The sequence below is a fragment of the Dama dama genome, chromosome 5, assembly GCF_033118175.1.
Source record: "Dama dama isolate Ldn47 chromosome 5, ASM3311817v1, whole genome shotgun sequence".
Taxonomy (NCBI): Eukaryota; Metazoa; Chordata; class Mammalia; order Artiodactyla; family Cervidae; genus Dama; species Dama dama.
This window is the reverse complement of record NC_083685.1, coordinates 107,947,104-107,969,345: the sequence shown is the minus strand read 5'-3', so window position 1 is coordinate 107,969,345 and position 22,242 is coordinate 107,947,104. Positions and strand designations below refer to the sequence as shown.

Genomic DNA, 22,242 nt, shown 5'->3' with positions numbered 1-22,242 from the left:
TCAGGCTCTCACTGTGGAGTCTTTCCTTTGCCTGTTTAGCCTCCACTTCCCCCCTCCCTTCCAGGGGGCTCACTCCTAAGCAGCCTTCAGATTCCAACTCCTAACTCTCTCTGGCCTCTCCAGAAACCCCTTGCTACCACTCTGACTGAGTGGGGCCCCGCGCTGTGCTCTGCTTCTCCGGAAAAGGATTCAGCACGCTGCCCTGGATCTGCTGGCCTTTGTCTCAGTGCCAGTCACCAGGTGGAAAGTTCTGTGGGAGCACAGACCTTGATGGTTTGTTTGCTCTTGTATTCCCACACTCAGCATGGTGCCTGGCACAGAATGGGGCCCCCAAAAACCTTGTTAAATGAGGTTATGAAGGGACTTCCCTGGTGGTTAAGATTCCTTGCTCCCAAAGCAGAGGGCACAGGTTTGATCCCTGATTGGAAAACTAAGATCCTACCTGCCTCCCAGCCAAAAAAAAAAAAAAATATGAGATTATGAAGAAATGAAGTGGGGGGGGGGGGGCAGTGGGAATTTACACTCTCAGTTGAGCAGATTTAGTTACAGCCAACTCCAAGATACTCTCTGGTGACTGTGGCAGGAAGAGAGCAACTGCCTTTAGAGACAGTTTCCCAAATGGCTCCCTAAATACCATGAAGATATTGTAAGAAGTGAGACTACTGAGCTGATCCTAAAAGGAACAGGGAATTAGCATGTAAAAATCAGTCCTAAATAAATGAATGTGTCCGCCTCCCTCCATCACTGTCCCCACTGCTTCTCATTGCCCCTCCCCCAGGAGGCAGGCCAGCTTCCCCCTACAGCCCGCATTGCTGTGTGGGAAATTACCCAGAATTCCTCAGCCTATGCCTGTTAGGACGTTCTATTTTTATGATGATTATTTTTTGGCCACACCATAAGGCTTGTAGGATCTTAGTCACTAACCAGGGATTGAACCCAGGACACAGCAGTGAAAGTTGGAGTACTAACCACTGGACTACCAGGGGACTCCTGTGTTAGGACATTTTTTAAGCTCCTCTTGATACAAGTTATGTTGCTATTTCCCAGCACTGAAGTTACAGCAGTTTCTGCCTTAAGTTTCTTACAGTGTTGCCTCACAGTAGCATGTTGCTGCAATGGCCATGTTGACCAAGGTCCTGTTGTGTGGAGGGGAACGCATGCGCTGTCCTAGAAATTCTAGCTTTAGCTTTTCTGCTATCTCACTGGAGATAGTGGGCACCATGTTGTCTGACAGTCATTTGACCAGTCAGCTTGCTTACACAGGTGTGAGGTGTGGTCTTCTCCCTGCCGGGTGCTGCCACCTTCATCACCTGAGGGGCTCAGGGCGGGCATTCTCTCCCCAGGGACCATTCAAGACTTCTGGGTCTGACTCATGCTTGGTAGCATCCTCCTTTAGCTGTAATGTAGAGCCTGAGCCTGGGAAGGTGCTGCCTGCCAACTCGAACAGGGCTCAAACAGGAGGCAGATGAGGCCCAGCAGGACGCCTGCAAAGGCTGGGCTCCCCGTCAGCGCGCCCTTGCTCCAGGGGAGCACTGACCCTGCCGACCACAGATGTAGTAGTCTCACCACAGCGGTGAGAACTGGGGTGAGTGGAATCAACTCTCTGCCCTTCAAAACAAAAAAGCAGGCAGAAGTGTAAGGAGGATGGCACAGTCTCGGAGACCACATGCATCCTGCTGTGGGAGCCTAGGAGTTTAATCAAAGCACCTACAGGTCTTGGGATCTGACTGTCTTTTCCAGATTTCATCCCTTGGCTGGATACCCAAAAAAGGCTGCAGGGCTGAGATGTTTAAAGCATGAATGGAAAATTTCTAGCCTTCTCTTCCCCTATCACTGCCCCCCACTCCCATGCATTGCTCCAGCCCAGTCTGAACACCACGAGGTATTTTAAAATAATTTCTACTTTGATGAATTGCTGGGGAGTCCACAATTGCTCATAATCAAAGGGAGAAAAATGCAAATGAGATCCGGCCGAGAACTATCACCACCAAACGTTTATTTCACTGCACAGTGCCAAAAAGAATTAAAACAACATTAAACTCACAGCAATCATGTTTAAGCCCTCGTTTCCGAGTGCCAAATTGCACCGCTCCGGATCATACAGATGTTCGTTAATTATGCTAATTTTTATTAAACTATTAAAATGGAGAGAGTACTGGCTCAGTCAGGCAGACCCCAGCTCTGAATGAACTCTGCTCTTGTCTAGAGGTGCTAATTTACTGCATTTTTATTAAGTTGCTGATTCTTGGATTTTAGTTTTGGGATGGCAGAGATAACTGAATTCTTGGGATCAACATTTTCAATAAAGTTTGACTTCTTTTTGCCCAGATGTTTGGAAGGATTGACTGGAAAAATGCCTGAGTTGGTCCCGCGAGACCTGAAATCTTCAATGCAGAAGTATCTCTACCTTCAATCAAGGGTGGGGGAGGGGGTGGGATGCATACCTACCAGTGACAATGTTAGGGAATCAGAATTATATAGGCTCCCCGCTCCGTAACTCTCTATACACTGTGTGTGGTAGAGCTAAGACATTAATTATACAAAATGGTTAATTGAAGATGCTTTGGATAAGAATATGAAAAGCTATTTAAAAAACAAACCTTTTACATCAGTGCTTGCTTCTTGCCACAAAATCTTTTAAGAAGCCTCTCAATGTGGTTTGTTCTCATCATAAATATTTCTAGGCATGATTAAACATCTGTTTGCCTCAACATCAACCCTGCCCCATCTCCTTGAGCCTCTCAAATGAAGGAGTCTTAAAAACAAAGTCAGTTATTTGGACTCTGTTAATCTGGTTGGAGAGGCTCTTGGCCTGGATGAGCAGATTACTGGGGGAACCTGAAATAGGCACAGCCTTCACCATCAGCAACAATCAAAAGTGTTTATGGAGGTTTGCACACCACAACAAAAGGATTTATGCTGCTAATCTCTATCAACAAGGAAAAAAAAGCCCTACCAAACCTGCCATAAAAAGAACAGCAAATTCTATAAACAAAAAGCAGTATGGCCACCAACCACGGGCACACTGCACAGCTTGACTCTGCCTCCAGTGGTTTCCTATTGCTGTTTATGGTTTCAAGACGAACGTGGCCTCCTCAGTGCTCCTCCTGTCGCAGGGCCCTGAGTCCCTGTGTGGTGCTGCAAATACCCTGTCAGTAGGTGTCAGGGGATGTCAGGGGGAAAACCAGCAGGCGCCTATCATAAGCCTTAAAAGAGATTAAATACCCCAACTCCATGATTGCTACATTTTAATTTCTCTCCTCCCTGCTGGTTCCTATTTGTATACGCTCTTCCATGGCTCCCCTGGAGTAGCACAGATATGACCTGGAATGACCATCCTGTCTTGGGATGAGAATTCAATTTCTAGGCTCAGTGAATCCTAGGCTGTTCCAGCAAAAGGAAATCACCATCCTCCAGGGCACAGATTCTTATACTGGAGTCTGTGAACCCCTGGCATGTCTGGATGGACGTGAAGGGATCTTTGAATTCCTTGAAACTGGTGTAAAATTTGTGTGCATGTGTACATGTGTCTTGTCCCTTGGGTGAGGTCCCAGACCTTTCATCACATTCTCAAAGGGTTATACACCCTCTACTGTTTTATCAATCAGCATCTTTTCGGCCTGGCTCGGCACTTGGGCCCAGTGTGGTCATCTTCCTGCTACCTTCCTCTTTTATTTATTTATTTATTTTTACCTTCCTCTTTTAAAACACAGAAGGAAAGGAAATCAAGAATCTTGCCATGCTGGGTTTCCAAGGCTCCAGCCTTCCAGTTGCCAAGTCTATTCCTGCTTCAAAGGCTGACCAAGCTTGCTTATCCTTTCTAAGGCCCCATCTCTTTAAGTGACTTAAAAGTTGTGGTGTCTTCTCATAGCTTCCATTGAAATCCACATGATGGCTTTTGGAGCAAGCTGCTTGACACCCTCTGTTCCCCTGAGAATGTTCCTAATGGAAACGTTCTCTTTTCACATTGAATTGAGCTTCAATAAACCTCTGTGGAACAAGATTCCCAGAAAATGTCTCATACTTTTGTTCTTTTAACCATCAAAGTTCACCATATCAGTGCTTGTAAACAAGAGAATTCCTCTTCGAGAGAACAATCAATCAACCCCTAACATGAAAGATCAATAAATGCTTGATATATGTCTAAGAAAGACCAATCAATCACGGAATTATTGGTTTATGATTGCTTATTTCTCTTATTAGTGCTTGTGCATCATACATTATCATTAGTAAAAATGGGAAATTTGAATTCCTAAGCAGAGTAGATAGTAATATTCCAAGGTCAGCCAAAAATATCGTATTTTTACTCTGGGTTGGACTGCAATCTCTCTACTGAAATTCAGCTTTGGAAATTTAATGCTTTCTGAGGCTATCAAAAATTGTTAAATAAATTGAGGCCTCTAACTCAGCACCCTTCCAATTGCTGAGAAAAACAATTGTTCACCACAGACAAACAGGTGCCTGTATTTCAGGACAAATGGTTTTATGAAGAGCTTTTGCTGAAGGAGAAAGGAAGTGGTCAGTTGGGTCAACAGTGGATTAGTGCTGCTGGAACCTGTGAAAGGATCTGAGCCCAACGCTTGGCTGAAACCTTGGGTAGCCTGGCGGCCTCTCCAGGCTGTTTGTTTCACACCGTGTTTTAAGTTCTTGGCAATTGTTTTCTCTTTTTTCTATTATTCAAAGTTTTGGCCTATAAATCATAATAAAAATGAATCATTAAATTTGCCTCAATTGAACTAGTTTTATTTATTGCCATATTTCAGGGAACCTGCTAACCTGGACATTGGTGAGCCTGGATCCTGGGCTGGGGATGGGGGCTTTGAGTATAAGAAATGGGACATGGAAAGGTGGATGGCCAGCGATGGCAGCTGGGAAGGGAGCACATGGCAACTCCACAAAGCTCACTGTGGCTAAAAGCTGAGAGTTCTGAGAAGTGGAATGTGCCAGCTGGACGGAGGGTCTGAGAGCCCTGAGTCCAGGGGACGATTCAGCTTGAAGTCTGAACTGATGTCCTGAACTGGGTGTGAGTGGATACTGCAAAGTCAGAGCCAGGCAAGGATGCAGGACTTGTGCACAAAGCGGACACAGTGGACAGTCGTGGTCATGGGAGTGTGTACAAACAGAGTGTGCATGACAGGAAAACCGCAAGTGAAGAGGGCAGGGGGTACAGGGCTGTGTGGAAGAGAGAAGTGAGAAAGAGACACACAACTTGAACTTTGCCTAAAAGAGACAGGAAGGATAAAGGGAAGGTAAACACTTTGCAAACAGGAGGAAGCAAGGTGCCAAGTGCAGAATTCAGAAACAATAGAGACAGCACCATTGCCGAGCTGATAGAATTGTGATACCATGTGAGACCGGCGTATTAATATGTATTCCATAAACTGTGCAGCTCGCAGCCCCGCACCGCTCTGTTTTGCTCTGACCGCAGTACCAGCCTCAGGCACCACAACACAATTTGGAAACAATGTGACGGAAATGTTTAATCTGCTCGGCCCATCTGTGCTGCGTATTTCTCCAGATCTCCCTGAGAGAGGCGCCTTGAATCTCCACATTGCCTTTAATATTCTCCTAAATCACCTCCCCACTGCACTTCAAGGGCCATTGCTACAATATCACAGGTTCATCTAAAGTGCAATGGGGGTGGAGTGGGGGGAGGCGCAGGCCAGGATATTTTTTATTTTAAAATAATTTCCAGAGATTGTCTTTTTTGCTTCCTTTAAAAAAAGAAGAAAAGTTATTCTACTGTTGCCGTAAGGTTATTGAGGTTGTTTGGCGCAAAACAGGGTAGGATAGAGTGGAATCATTCTCCAAAGAATTATTTTTATTAATCTCGATTCTCTCAATTGGACATGTGAAGGGCTGAGCAGATGCTCGTTTTCTCTTCTACGTTTTTCTCTTATCACTGCAACTTGCTAGGACGGACGACGTGTTCATTTGGGGCTGGTGCTTCTCTGCTTTTCTCACTGCATCAGGTATTGCTTTGACCCTGCCCTGCTCCAAATAAAGCCATCTTGTTCAGGACAGGTATACATTTAGTCCCTGGTCACCATGCCCTCATCAGAAAGGGACACTGTCTATATTATTAATTTTAGCTTAAAATCTTAGATTTTCTCTCTGTAAGTACAGATGTTGAGCATCAGATTTCCGCTGCCTCCTCTCCACTTAATTTTGTCAGATTTCCTGATTTGGGTCTAGAATGTAAGAAGCTGGGGTAGGTTTTGGAGAAAGAGAGGATGACAAGTCACTATGTTCCAGACCTTAGACAAATGGAAGAGTTGCACATCACCAAGAAAATTAGGATTCCTTTTGCTATGTGAATTAAAGAAATGAATAATTTAATCCACAAGATTGTTCCGGCGAGGGAGAGGCAACGTCCCAGTTGCGGAGCCTACAGCCTGTCGGTGTGTTACATCATCTGCACACATAGGCGTTTCCATGACAACCGCTTATAGCTTCATTTCCTGGATCCCTCTAGGGGGTGTCACAGCCAGATCCACCTGCTTTTCACCCTACCCTCGGTGGGGTCATGGTAAGGTCGCCAGAATAAATGAACGCGGGTACTAATGATCTGTTTACTGCTGTTTATGCTCTGTGTGTGTCAGGGGCACGCACATTTAGAGAGCTCATTATGGTTGCAATTAGAATGCACCATCGCTAGATATTTAACTCCTTTTTCTTTTAAATTAGCATTTTAATAACATTCTTTGAGCAGAGAAACAAAATGACCATTTTTCACGGACAAACTTCTAGCTGTAGGTGCAACTTTAATGGCAAAGTTGTGAAGGGGAAAGAAGGGAGAAAAAAAAGACCATTTTTACTACTTTCACCCTCCTCCTTACCAAAAGGATATTTTTATTTGCTTGCTAACACACTCAATTTCCTAAATTTGTTTTGAATCCAATTATTTTGGGTGGTTTAAAGTACCGCACTCTTGTTGGACGGAAATTAGCAGCTATTGAAATTAACTTTCTATGTGACCTGTGAAAGGGGCTAAAATAATTACAAGTGTGTATAAGAAACCCTTCTCTAAAAGACCCTTGCTGCAGGATCAGGCTATGATCTGATGCTACCATTATCAAATATCTTTATACAGTAATTGCAGGGGCTATTTTCTTTAAAAAGGTGACTGCAGTTACTGTTTTCATTTCATAATTCTTAGGATTATTTTACAGAGGATAAATGATGACAAAAACTTGTCATTATAAACAGGATAAATCAGAAGCTGAAAGAATGAAAATAATAACACGGCATCATTTGCCATTTAAAAAGGTGAGATCTTAGATCATCCAAAAACAAGACAAAATAGGAAAAAATACAATGTAGAGACCCACTGGATCAGAATGTTCCAATAGGCACTGATTGCTTTTTAGGAATCAGTGAACACCTTTGCTAGGTGTTTACAGATGCTCTGTTTGTAGAAAGTACAGTGAAAAATAACAATTTGAATGTTTCGATTATCTTTCCCAGTCGGTTCCATTTTCATTATTTATTTCCTATAAATCGGGACCTTGCTGAACATAATTCTGCAGACAAGGAGGTGGATGGGACAGCCAATGTGAACGAAGAGATAGATGGTGGGTGCGTGTAAGATAGATGCTATGCGTTTATGAAAAGGAGCAGTATGTCTGCATGTGAACATTCACGAAGTAGAGCAAGCAAGCGTGTAAACTATAAGGGGTATTTATAGGTGGGAAAAGGCGCAAGGAAGACTGTCTGGGAACCAGCACACTGAACTGAAGATGGTTTGCTTTTCTCCTACCCTCCACGTCCAAGTTCTGCCAAGACGTCCCGAGCTCACTGTAGCTCCTGTGAAACCTCACAAGCCTTTCCATGACAACAGATGGGGGATTTCACAGCCAGAAGAAGCAGGAGGTCAATAGTTGAAAAGCAAGAGTTACAAAGAAAGATCTTTATCGACATCAAAACAATCCCACTAAAAAACACCCCTGAAAGATAGAAGGAGCAAAAATTTAAAGATGTAGCAGGAAAGAAAAGAAGCCTTTATAAAAATGCAGGTTTAAAATATTTATGCTTTTGTATTAGCCTAGTTGCACCTTAGACTCTGCCATTTCATAAATAAAATACGGATAGCATAGACTATAATTTGGTGATAGCTACCCCAGGACATATCTAGATGCACTTCTGTTATTTTAATTAAATACTGCATTATGGTTTGTGACAACTACATAGCTACAGCGTAAATGAATTTGGAATTAAAGTGTTACTTAGGCATCCAGTAATTTTTGTTTCATTCCTCAGTTTTACAAAGCAAATAGCTATAAAATCAAGATGTTTGTTCATTTACAGATGGAGCAGGATTGTTGTTGCTGTGTTTTTTTTTTTTCCTTAATCCTCATGCACAAAAAAGAAGACAGAGCTCAGAGTCTGGCTCCCAACACTCTTAGCTATGAGCCACATCACAAAGGAAAATACATCCTCTTGACTAGAATGTGAAATACTGAATATTAATTGCTGGTATTTCGCTTATCTTTCTAGCCGGGTTCTGTCTTTTAACAATTACTCCGATGGGCTGCAATCTTGCACTGCCAGGAGATTTTTCACCTTTGTTTAAGGGTTAGAAATGCATTTTATTTTGCTAAAAAAAATCTTAAAAGTTCATAATCCTCCTTGGAAGTTTTTAGTATCTGGAACCCTTGCCAAATACAGAATATTAGTGGGAAGAAGAAGATCGCCAAAGCTCTTTGCTGAAAAGATGATGCTCATTTCTGCATCTAAAAGAAAAAATATTTTTCATTCTAGCGGTATTAATATATCCTTAATGAAACTGGAGAGGGTATTACAGTTTGATATAATCAACTGGTCAGTTTAAACGTCACTTCACTAGCGCATAATGAGAAAGGTTCAGAATATTTGTCTAACGGGCACAGATTTTTCACTCAAAAATTTTTTTTTCACTCAAAATTTATATAGAAGAGTAAAAGGAGTTTTGTTCAAATCTGAGGATTTAATTATACCTTGATTATGTCATATGCCAAGATTAAAGTTTTTAAACAGTAAGGTTTCTGAAATCATTGTCTATTATTTCTAGTTTTAGAATCAATATAATCTTTATTAGCCTTAAATACCACACGTCTGGCAACATCTGCTAAATCCAGCTTTTCTGTGTTCTAACTGGTTACCTCAAGCCCCCCATAACTAATCGTATAATGCATAGAAGTTACTGCCCTGTGTATTTGCAAGAGGTTATAATTTGCTTCAATATTTTGCTACTTTGGTTGGAGAGCTGGATCCATACACTACCAAGAAACACTGGCAGACAGAGGTTTGGGGAGGCTGAAATCCTTTTGAGAAAATAATTACACAGAAACAAAGCTTTCGTGACTCCTTTTAAATAGAGCATCTCACCAAAATGTCATCCAACCTCTTTGGCAGATTAGTGAGGAGTTGATCACTAAATCTCTGTCTGATAAACGTGCAGCTGACTCTGGAGGAGCTGCTTGTTATACTACTGGCAGTGGGAAATGGAGGGAATGTCACAGTTAAAGACACAAATTTTCCCCATAATATATTCGAGTGGAAACCTCTGAATCCAATACTACATGGGCATATCTAATAAATTCACAATATTTCAGTCTCAACAGCCTTCACCGGTTAGTTTTAAAGATTTATGTGGTAAAAAATTACTCAGTGATGAATATGGTTTATTCTGTGCAGTATTGGAGGTATAAGGAATTAAACTACCGTCTTTAACAGTGAATTTATTATTACCTCTGTCAAAAGACGAAGCCTTTAAACAGCATTTGTTATAAATTCACTGCAAAATAAATGGCTGGAATTTTTTTTTACACTGGAGTTTGTAAAGCATCAGGCGATTCTGAGCATTAACCTAACCCTGTATGGCTTACATGGTTCTAGGTAAACATTTCTGTCTGGGTCTCACGGCTAATTATCGAATCTGGGACTTTCCACCTGACTGAAAGGGAGGTGTGTGTGTGTGTGTGTGTGTGTGTGTGTGTAGAAAGTGAAGGGTCTTGTCTAGGACAAAAGTTCAGGACTAAGGAGGTTAAAGTGGAAAATGCCAATTTTACTCTTTTTTTTTAATTTAAAAAAGGGCTTTATAATAAATGGCCAGGGTATAGAGAATAGGGTTGATAAGTAGTCGGGCCTCTTGCTTGTAGGTTTATATGCATGCATATGCACGCGCACACACACACACACACACTCACTCACAAACACCCTCTCCCTTTTGTCCTCTCTTGGAATGGGTGTCCCCTCATTTATAAAAATTACCTGGAAGGAATGAGGCTGCCAGGGTTTGTTCTAGACGATTGGTTCCTGTCTGGGGGAAAGGAATGGCCTCTACTGAATTTGACCGGTGTATGACCGTTGCCTTCCAGCTGACCCCAAATCCCATTCCCATCCTCCCAACTCTATAGCCTCCCACAGGGGTTATTGATGAGAGAAAACACCATCATCATCATCATCTTCGTCATCACAGCACAGTGTCGACCTGCTTGTTAACAAGAAATGGGGTGACGGGGACAGCTTCTGCTTCTCTTTTCGTATCATCATAAATAAGAAAAGATATTTTCCAATGATACCCCTCCTCACTGCCCCCTTTGTTTAGGTCAGAGGTGAATGATAGCTCTTTGGTAGGCATTGATCAGTTTCATCGCTATGTCTGGGCAGTCTGTGCCCCAGGCCTGTATTCTCGTATTCTCCCCACTTCCTATCCCTGAATTACCTCCCAAATTACCCTGCCCGTCCCCTGCTCAGCCAAGCAGAGGGTAATAGTGCCTGAGGAAGTCCTAAATGGACACTAGATGTCACCAAACACCTCCTTTCCCTCAGAGCCCTGAAATTAAAAAAAAAAAAAAAAAAGCCTTCATTTAAAGCAATTGAAGGAATTAACTTATCTGTTTTTATGAGGGTTGTTGTCACATTCAACTAAGCACACTTAAAAGAGGAAGTACTGCTACATTCAGATAATTTTTACAACATACAAATCTCTTCTGGAGGAGAGGGGTCAAGGGAGGGGAAAGGTCTACATTCTTTAAGCAGGCCTTTGAGGGAGTAGGTGAAGAACGCTGGGCTTTAAAAATCCCATTGTAACAGACATGGTGTTACGTTAACACAGTCCAGGTGTGGTGGGGCAGGCCTGTTGCATTCAGATAACTAGGTGCTGGGTTTGGAGCCACGATCCAGCCTGAAGTTAAGTAGTTACGACCCAGTACTGGAAGCTAAATGTCACCCAGGGTGATGAAATTGGTCCATCCTCATCCACATAAGACCTATGGCCACCTGAGAGCATTGTTATGTTCAACATCAAACTTGATCTTGCTTGTAAGGCTCCCTGTTCCCATATCAACTGTACCAGCAGAGAAGACAAGCAAAGCATGGTGTGTTGGGGTGGTGAGAATCTCTCTGCACCCTGTCTCAGCACCATGTAAGTATAACCTTTCTTGGCACCCAGTTTGTTGCTCCAAGGCTGCCTTCCATGGGAATAAGTAGCAGGAGAAACTCTGGAAGAGCCCAGGGCCATTTCATGAGGCACACCAACATAAGCCCAAGAGATGTAGCCTATCAACTCTGTTTACCTTAAGTGGAAGACCTCTTTCAGGGACCTCTTCTTCCTTGTCAATTGAGAAAGTGTTCCTCTTCCTCTCTCTCATTTGCCCTTATCTGCTGGACAGCTCATGTTACTACTATAAATCACTTCTGGAACAGGAGGCTTAAATTTTAAATGGGGGTTTATTTAAGTTATCTCGAATAGTAGAACAAACACCTTTATGATTTAGAAGATGGTTCTCTAGTGAGAGACCTTTAAGCCAAGAAGACAGAGTCACTCCTCTGTAAGCTGCAAACTGTGGCTTGACTCAACCAGAGACCTCTTACTGCCTTTTCTCCCACTTACGATAAATGCCCACAGCAGTGCTGGTCCCCAGAAGGGCCTTATGATCCTCAGATAAAAGGAGTCAAGCCGGGGCGTTGTGTGGCTGCACGCAGGGTGATTCAGCACGGGCCCTGTCATGCCTGGTGCCCAAGCTGAATGGATTTTCGGAGTACACCTGCTGTTGAACCCCTGCCAAGTACTGATGGCCACTAACCCCCAAATCACTTTTCCCCGCTGTTGATGTTTGGAATGTCAGACAGGACTGAGCAGCAGCCGGTGTGTATTTCAAACACAGCAGATGGATTTTTATATTAGCTCCTATTTCATGTTCAGGCAGAGCGACCGCCACACTAAAACCACAGCTTCAGTGCTGCCGCGTTGGCTTCTGTGAGATTAATTCTGTGAAATTAATTGGGACAAGATTGAAAAGGAAATTAAAATGCAGCTGAGTGAACAGGCCTTTCAAACACCTTTTTCCTGCTCTATTCAAACTTGAATTCTGCGGTGGTCGCAGGCATCGTGGGAAGTAATTTACGGGAGGCAGGCTCTCAGGAGCCATCGGTTACGTATGAGGAGACCTGCACAAGCGCCGCAATCTGGAGCCACTGAAGAGCGTTGAACACCCCGCTGTGGCCTGAGCCGCGTCCCTGCATGGGCGGAAGTGGAGTTCGGTCCCCGCGCCAAAAGAGCTGTTCAGAAATATCTGGGTCCAAAAGGAACGGATGCACAGCTCTCTGTTATTAAAATTTCCTTTTAATATATTTGCAACCCAAATTGGAACTCAGTGCATTATGTGGGCATGCAACTTTGGGTCTTAGGAATGGACAGATGTGTTGGGGGAGGCAAGAGGGGTCCTGCTGACTGTGTCTTTGGTTACTGTTTCAGAGCTGGGATACATGGCTCTGGCCTCTCCTCAAAGAAGTTTGAGCTGTTGACCAATTTTGCCAGTGACGAATTCTCTCAGACCAGGAAAGGCACAGTGCATTTCCATGTAAAGTTTCTTCACTGGATGACTTTCTATTCCCAAGTGAGGACCTTTTGTGCTTTCAAACATCTCTGTGAAGTGTTCTGGGCAGGACAGGATATCTTTTTTTCTCTCTCAATTCACTAATAATTTATTGAACTCCTAATATGGACCCAACATTGACCTCAAAAGTTTTACTCTGTTGTTAATGGAAAAGAAGGGACTATAATCATAGTTATCATCCTAGATACCAGGCACTTCTTTACACAATTCTCTAAAGTAAGTATCACAACATCCTTTAAATAGAAATTATCCCAAGTTTTACAGACGAGGAAACTGAGGACTAGCAAGATTAAGTGACTTTGTTCAGGGTCACATAAATAAACCACCTGTTGACAACTTGCTTCTCTAAGGACAGGCGACGGGCATTTGGATATCCAACCAATCAACTTCTCTGAAAAAAAGTTTTTTAAAGGGTAAGTAGCTCTCTTTCTGGGATCATTCCTGCCCAAAGACCCTAGACCCTAACAGACTCTCTTGGCTGGAGGATTCTAGGATTCAGGGTTGGGTCATACTTGGGCAACTATTAAAAAATAGCAAGTGTGGTATATATATGTATACACACACACAAACACACACTGGGATACTAATCAGTCATAAAAAAAGAACAAAATAATGCCATTTGCAGCAACATGGATGGACTAGAGACTATCAGAGAAGTAAATCAGATAAAGACAAATATTATATCATTTGTATGTGGAACCTGAAAAAATGATATGTATGAAACAGAAATAGACTCAGACACAGAAAGCAAACTTATCGTTAGCAACGAGGAAAGGGAGAGGGAAGTATAAATGAGAAGTTTGGGATTAGCAGATACATACCACTATATATAAAATAGAGAAACAATAACGTCCTACTGTACAGCACAGAGAACTAAGTTCAATATCTTACAATAAACTATACTGGAAAAGAATCTGAAAAAGAATATATATGTGTAAAACTGAATCACTTCCCTGTACACTAGAACCTAACACGACATTGTGAATCAACTACACTTCAAAAAAAAAAAAAAAACCAAAGGTGGGGAGGAAAAAGAGAGACAGAAAGAAGCAGAAGGAAGCAGTAGGAGCCCAAGAATAGTTATTACTCCCCAATTCCCACCCCACTTCCTGTTCTCTACCTACCACTCCCTACCTCTCGGAATATTTCTTTCATCATACAAAGGGAGAGGGAAAAGCCAGATGTATTTATGAGGGTTCAAAACAAAAGAACATAGGAGTTTTTTGGTTTAATCTGAAAAAATAATGAAAGCTAAGACACATCTTTGTGTGGAATTTCTTCAGCAGATTTGCAATGTCAGCCTCACCATGTTTGTTTAGACTGGGAATGTTTGAGGTGAAAGGAACCTCAGAGGTCTAACACAACTCCCTCATTTTACAGGCAAGGAAACGACTCCAGGTAAGTTGAGCTGCATCTTGTCTTGTTTCAGGGAAATAGACTTCTCCAGGTTCCTAAGAAGCAGGCTTTTCTTGCTTGACAAAAGTTCTACTGGTCAGAGAGAAAAGTAAAATGCAGATTTCTAGATATAATTTTTCTGGACTAACCTCAACTTGAGTCAGTTCTGTTCCTACAGGTGTGAGAGGCAGGCTGCAGAGTATAACTGACTCCAATAAAGGAAGGCAACCGGGGTTGCGTGCATGCGTGCTAGGTCACTTCAGTCATGTCCAACTCTTTGAGACCCTCTGAACTATAGCCTACTGGCTCCTCTGTCCATGGGATTCTCAAGGCAAGAATGCTGGAGTGGGTTGCCATGCCCTCCTCTAGGGGAGGGGATGCCCTCTAGATCTAGGGGATCTTCCTAACCCAGGGATCGAATCAGCGTTTCTTACATCACCTGCATTGGTAGTCAGGATCTTTACCAAAAGTGCAGCTGAGGCTAAAGTGAAATAAATTTAGGATCCATATGAGAGAAAATTCCTGAGATTAGGAGTAACTGAACATCTGACTAGACAGACAGCTGATAATGGTAGTGGAATCTCCTTTTCTATCTGCCTGAATTGGCAAGGGAATGGATTGGGTGGCCTTTTAAGGTTGCTTCCTGTCCAAGGACTCTTATTGAGTTAAATAATATAATAAAGGTAAATCCAATCTGAAATGCTCCCCAAGCCAAAGTTAACTGGAATGAAATTTTATGAGGGAAACTTCAGTTAAGCTTCTAGCTTCTCATTTCTTTCCCTGACATGCAGAGGTTAGCAATGTGAAGAAGGGAGGCAACTGATGTAGCTTTTAGGGTAAGAAATGTGCTACTATCAAGGTAAGAGAAGGCAACAGATTCAGGACCTTACAAAAGACAGAGAAAGAAGACCGATAGAACCGAGGCAGCAAGGTACTGCCCCTGAATTAAACTCTGATATATTAGCTTTTAGTAACGGAGGAGGGGAAGAGGGATTGGTTTAAAAAAATCCAGATTTGGGAAGGTCCCCATGTTCTTCGGTATCTCAAAATTACAACAGCCCTGGCAACCACAGACAGCTCTGTACCGCAGGGCAAGTCACCGCACAGCCCCTACTAAATGGAGGAAAGGGACCCCCAGTGAGAAGCCATTAACAAAGGCAAAAGACATGCAAAACAAACAAAATAATCATGGCCGAGAGAGAAGGCCAGCAGACAGTCTGGCTCTGTCCCCTCCCTCCTGCTGCAGGCACCTCAGACAATGTAAACAGTTAATTTGTTCACCTGCAGGCTCTGGGCAAACAGAGGCCTGGTCACACCTGAGTGGATAACTCGATTACCCCTGTAATGCCAGCGTGGTAATGTACACAAATTCTATTACACGGCAAACCTTGCTTTCGGGCATTTGAAATACCAATCAGGCCAATGTCCACTCCCTTCTTTGCTTTCAATTTATTCTTGGTGTATTGGAGCTGCACCGGAATGGCACTAAGGTGGGTGCTGAACTCGGAGTCTGGAAGAGATCACTAAAAGATTGTGATCTCACTCAGCAGGGATTGCAGGCCTCCCGCTGTCTCAAAAAAGGCTGGATCTGAATTTGGTCCTAGTTCAAAGAGGACTTGTAACTGCTGAAAGCTATCTTTGATCAGTCCTGGTCTTTTTTCTAATAAGCTCTGGTATATTTCAGACTGAGACAAACATCTGGCCAAGGTAATGACATTCACAGAATAAAGATGAATGGCAAATGATGGGTTATTAACACAATGGGTTTTCAATTTTTCTTTATGGAGTTCACCTGAGTATGTGTGCTAAGTCGCTTCAGTCGTGTCTGACTCTCTGCGACCCTATGGACTGTGTAGCCTGCCAAACTCCTCTGTCCTTGGGATTCTCTAGGCAAGAATACTGGAGTGGGTTGCCATGCCCTCCTCTAGGGGATCTTCCCAATCCAGGGATCGAACCAGTGTCTCTTACATCTCCTGCGTTGGCAGGCAGGTTCTTTACCACTAGCACCACCCTCGAAGCCCATGGAGTTCACATACTCAACAATTAAAGAGCAAACTGTGCCCCTTTCAAAGATGTATTTGTTGATATTGATTGTCTCGTAGAGGGAGAGCTTTTTAACAAGTTTTTTTTTTTTTTCAGGGACAGAAATTTATTTCCTTAGTCCACCTGTACGGAATATGAGCAGTCTTTCTCTACAAAAATGATACTACTGATCTCTCAAAGAGTAACCCATGAGTTCTAAATCTTCTTCACACTGGTGATGGATCTGAAACAATCTATCTTATTTTTTTGGCCCATTCTTTAGTATTCAACAACACCATTTGTGAGGTAGTTACCTGTGGCTAGGGGCTAACTTTGTGACTGAGGAAGAGAATAAAGTTAGCCCTTGTGGGTTGGATTCACTATCTTGGCCTTACAGCACTTACTCAAATCAATTGACCTAACTAGCTCTGACTTCCCCCTGCATACATAATTATATTACAGTTTTGTTTATCTATAAATGAAATAAGGCAGCTGACCTAGCTAGAATATTTTCAAAAGTACTTTATTGTAGTAAATTATGTATATGGTAATGATGTTTTAAGCATCACATAGACTCTTTTAAAAAGATCAAAGTTTGATTGGCATGGTTTTGGTATTGTGTCTACTATATTATATTTTTTAAATTTGGAAATTAGTTCCTGAATCTGAATTTTCAAATAAACTTTGACAATTTTAAAACAATGGAGATTTACTCTGTGTGTGAGGGGGCCATGTAATACACACATGAAAAATACATGACATGGGATAATTCTGGATGGGTGACTACATCATCAGGAGTGAGAAAATCAACTTTTGATCCAAGCCCCACACTCTAACCCTTACCTTGCTCAGAATTCGGATGAGGTCACCTCGTTGGAAGGACAGTTCATCTGACTGGTCACCATGGCAATCCCATAGGCCCTGGTAATAACTGGCATAGTCCACTGATCAAAGAGAGGAGAAATCAAAGTTAAAAGGACCCTGTCTTTTTCTACGGAGCCCACATTTTTGCTGTAAATGGAAACAAGGTTCTGATATTGGCCCTAGGAAACCTAAGATTCAAGGGGTTTGGGATGAGATACAGCCAAACACTCAGCAAGACCAAATGACTGTGGGAGAAGGAGGTTATTAACTAACATTAAATGTTTACAGATCTTCCTTAGTCAGATGCTATTCAATAATATGATAAATATATTCATTTATTAATAAAAGAAAACCAGGCAGGTAATTTTTCACTTGGTTTATAAGTAAGTAGCACAAAGAGATTTTCTGTCAGACTTTCTTCATACAGGGTATGTAAACTATCCAGTGCTTCTTTTTATTATGCACTGAAGGAATGAGATGTCTCCAACTTCTGCCTGTTTACAAGAAAGGCTGAGTCAGCCAGCATAGATCAGCACTGCGGCCTCACAGGTTGGCCTCGTCTGTTACACAGGAACTTCATCCTGCACTTCCCACCCAGGTACTTACTATATGAGGTAATTACCAATAAATGTGGGAAAGAATAGCCCAGTCCTTAAGTGGAACCAAGGGGGTGTCTCATCCATTACAACTAAATTCTGGGTGGGCTGGCCCTTTTCCAGCATCTCATTTGTAGACCCTGAACATGTCTTCCAAGATTTATCAGTAAGCCCCCTGGGGAACAGAAACCAAAGTGATCTGCATTAAAAATGAAAGCAGCTGAAGACGACAACAAGCTTCAGAAACAGCTGGAGAGATTTACTGGCTCCTCAGCAAGACTAGATGGCAGTGATGCTACAGGACAGGCATTGATTCTTAACAATGAAGAATCTGTATTGATCTTCTTCTACCCGGAAAGGTTAAACACTAGAGTACAAAGTGGGAGAGGATCTGGGGATGTGAATGGCAGGAGTGCTAATGCCTCCTGGACCAGGGCTAATGTGGCAGTGCTCGCCATTTCTAGGGACACTGTGTATGAGAACTGTATGCAGAACACCCACAAAAGGTGACATTCCTGATGACAGGAGTCGGGAGCCCTGGTTCTAATCAAACCTCAAGTGATTTGGGGGGCACCTTATTTTGCCAGTTTCCACCTTTCCCTTCATTTGTTTTGACCCTCCAGTGAGAGTGATGGTGCTAGTTGCTAAGGATGGGATAGGTGGAGAGAAGTGGGCAGTGTGGGGACAGAAGCTCTGCCTATATTTGCTTTTTTTCTCCTTGTTCCTAACTTACGAGCAATTCAAAGAATAAAGGTACAGAAGAACAAGATCCTTATATGTCTCTGGGAAAGAACTTTAGTAGGAACCTTAAAGTGTACAAAACAGAGGAGAGACAGAGCTATTTAGTTAAGATTCAGATATTGCAAATAGAAGTGAAAATGTTAACCATATAGAAACTCAACGATATTTTGTTTTCACAGAAAGTGTTTATATATTCAGTAGACAACAGAGGGCAGCAAATAAGATGACTGCACTGGAAACACTCTGCCACAGAGTTAAGAACATGTTTGGGAAAAAAACCCATTGGGAAAAAATGCTAATTACTGAAAAGACAAGGCATATTTTGGTAGGGATATCAGGGTATGAAACAACAGAAAAATATCAGTTCCTGAAAAGTGAAAGTAGTTTTCCCAGAGGATATAATGCATTTTCAGTTGTAATGGAGTAGATTATTCATACCAAGATTTGGGCTAAGTTTAGGAATGAAAAGTACATTGACATCAATATGTTTCAAGGATTTATATACAGTAAAGATCATTTTATAAAAAATGGACTTTTAAAAAACATCACTTGACGTTTTCAAATTGTAAGACTTATAAAGTTATCTTGGCCTTTTCTGGCCTAGCAGATGGTCACTGTGGTGTATGTCCCCCACGTGCCTGGATGTGGACTAGCTCCTTGATATGATGGGTACCTTTTGAGTCTCTATGTAGAAAGTGATTTGATTTTGGGTATATAAGACACCTGTGGAGAACACCAGGAAAAAGAGCTATTCTAAAAGTGCAGCAGATTGTAGGGAATGCAAAAAGCTAGGAGAAAAACAAAAACCTTCCAAGAAAAACTAAAGGTGGAAGACACTTTCAGTTCTTCATAAGCTAAAGGCCCAAAGAAGATAGAACTCAGGAATCCAGGAGATCGCTTAGCCTAGTTCAAGAACTGGAATCATCAGAACCATAACAATGCTGCTTTGGAAAATAAGCAGAATGAAGGATAAAAATGGGGAGGAGGTTGGACTGGCAGTCTAAACAGAGGTATCCTGGTATTAATGAAATCAGGGTGGAGGAATGCCTTAGCTGGACAAGATTGGACTCTATTGCAGACTCCCAGTTTAAAACAGGTGACTGGCATTTATGTGTATATATGCACACAACTTCACTACATTCACTCTTCAGCCTTCAGCAAACATGCAAGATGCTGGGAATTCTGCATGGGCCATACACACGGTCCCTGCCCTTAGGGCTGCCATCCAGCAGGGGCGGCACCATGAAACAAAGTCACACAACCATTTATTTATTTATGATTGTGATGCATCTGCAAAGGAGAAGCTGAGGGTGCTGTGTATAACAGGGAATCTAACATAGTCTGAGGGATCAGGGAAGCCTTCCCTGAAGCTTTAAGTTGTAAAACAAAAACCTGATCAAACCTCGAAGAGGGGAAGAGGTAAGACCATGGAGGGCTTTATTCCTGAAGCTTGGTCCCAGGAAGAGCTTGAAGGCTAGGAGTCTGCTGGATCAGGCCAGCTTCTCCCTAGGCTTGTCCAGCACTCCTATGAACAGAGGATGCGTGAGGAGACTCGGATGTCTTTAGACCAGTAAGGAGTTGGGAGCCTGAGAGGGAGGATTGACTCTCTGGGAGGGTCTGAGGCTCCTTTAGGTTTACATTCCTTTGGCAGCAGTCTGAGATCAGAAATGGTGCAGCATTCTGACCATTTAATTAATTCAGAACATCCTCATTCTCATTTTGAGGACATTATTCCATCTAATTATTTTTTTCCAGTCTGTCCATTTGGAATGAAAAACAAAAGAATAAAGCTTAATGCCAGCATTTCTCAATGTCTCTCCAAAAAACGTAACTCTGCACTAAATAAAGCCTGGTAATTCAAAAGCAAAGCACTAATATATTCAGCATAAAACAGACAGAGGACCTAGAGCAATAATGACACCACTAATAACTAAAACAGTTATAACAATTAACAACAATTACAATGATAGAGAAGCTAATGGGTATGATCACAGCATTTAAATTGCTAGCAGAGCTGAGGAGGACTTTTACTAGAGGGGAAAAAAAGGGGCAGCATCTTATTTTTTTTTATCCCACGTAAGAGAAGCTATGCCCCCAAGCAGACAAAATGTCCTAGGAGGAATAGAAGCAGAGCAAGTTAAAAATATGTTGTTTTTCTCTCTTTTCTAGGTATTTATTGCAAAGCATTTGTCATTCCACACCAAGTCTTTACAACCAGTGATAATGTCATTTCTCTAGTAACGGAGGCCAAGTTGGTGCTACTATTGACAGAGTCGATATTTGAAAATGAGCCACCATGATGTGGAGAGTTCTAAGGTGAAAGGAGCGGACACGGTTCTGCCTGCCCCCCTCCTTAGGGACAACAGAGCTTGACCATGCTCTTTCCAGAGTTCACACGTCACTTTGGGTTTCTGTTTGAGAGATATTGGGTAGCTCCAGAATTCAAGCTGTGACCAAGGAAAAGAGGCTAAAGGCAAGCCAGCATGTTGTTTACATTTTCTTGATAAGCAAAAGGACTGTGCCAATGTGGCCCTGGGTATAATTACTTAACAGATTATGGAAAAGAGACAAAAGGAGAAGACAGATAAAGCCAGTTCTTGCATGAGAAATGGATAAAGAAGGCCAAAGCAGTGGCCCATTGGAAGGGACTTGAAGTGTTCTCTAGACCAGGCCATAAAGGCCACTGTGTACATACAGTCCATTAAGCAGATTCAGTCTCATAACTTATTAGCTATTTCAGAAAGAAAGAGACATAGAAAAATTTGCCAAGCTCTACTGACTATGATACCAGAACAGGAAAAGCCACTAAACAATACCATTTGCTTGTTTTCATAGATTTTTAGTCTTTGAGTTTTGAAATTATTGGCCTTCCCTGGTGGCTCAGATGGTAAAAAATCTGCCTGCAGTGCAGGAGACCAGGTTTGATTCCTGGTTCAGGAAGATGCCCTGGAGAATGGAATGGCAACCCACTCTAGTATTCTTGCCTGGATAATTCCATTGACAGAGCTTGGAGGGCTACAGTCCACAGGGTCACAAAGAGTCAGACACAACTGAGTGACTAAGACTTTCAGTTCTGAAATTATTATGGTTCCTAATGTTATAAGCATGATCTTGAAGTGGGGCACATTCACAGATTCTAATTTTCATCTTGTGTGTTCCTTTTATTGGGCCAAAATTATAGCTGGGTGATGATCCACTCATCTTTGGTCTTGGAAACCAGGTCTCAAAAAGTATTAGTAAGAGCTGCAAATACCTTTGTGGATTCCCTCTGTTTCTTTTATGTAATAATTTATGCCATTGGCAGCCACTAAAGTGGAAAAAAATGCCTCAGAAATGGAAAGCTCATCAGCAATCATTTTTCTGCAGAAATGACTGAACATAGTCTCCTCCTTGGCTGAGTTTGCCCATAACTTCAGAGCAAAAATAACCTGTTTCAAGATCTTCTTTGGTCAGAGGTTTGACATTTCTAAGGATGATTCATGCCTCCAGCCCTGCTTTTGATCTGACATGGCATAGCCAAGCAAATGGCCAGTTGTTTTCATACAAACAGCAGAGATTGAGTTTTACTTTTGGCTACCTGGACATGCCTTCTCATGATAGAGAATGGAGATAAGCTATCATCACCAAAGACACTTGGTGTTAGACCGTTAGGCTGATGGGTTAGAATTTAGTGAAAATCTGAGGTGTTGAAGAGTCACTCATTAGAATAACCCTGTTACTAACAGTCAAGCTGTAAACCGAGC

At 42.2% G+C, this 22,242-nt stretch overlaps 1 protein-coding gene across 1 annotated transcript in view; it reads right to left on the bottom strand.

The window, feature by feature from the left end:
* SKAP1 (src kinase associated phosphoprotein 1) overlaps positions 1-22,242 on the bottom strand; it is a 301,141-nt gene that overhangs the window by 5,509 nt on the left and 273,390 nt on the right. The window contains exon 11 of the mRNA XM_061143829.1: positions 17,142-17,242. Coding sequence (XP_060999812.1) covers positions 17,142-17,242 — 101 coding nt within the window. The remainder of the gene's footprint in view (positions 1-17,141; positions 17,243-22,242) is intronic.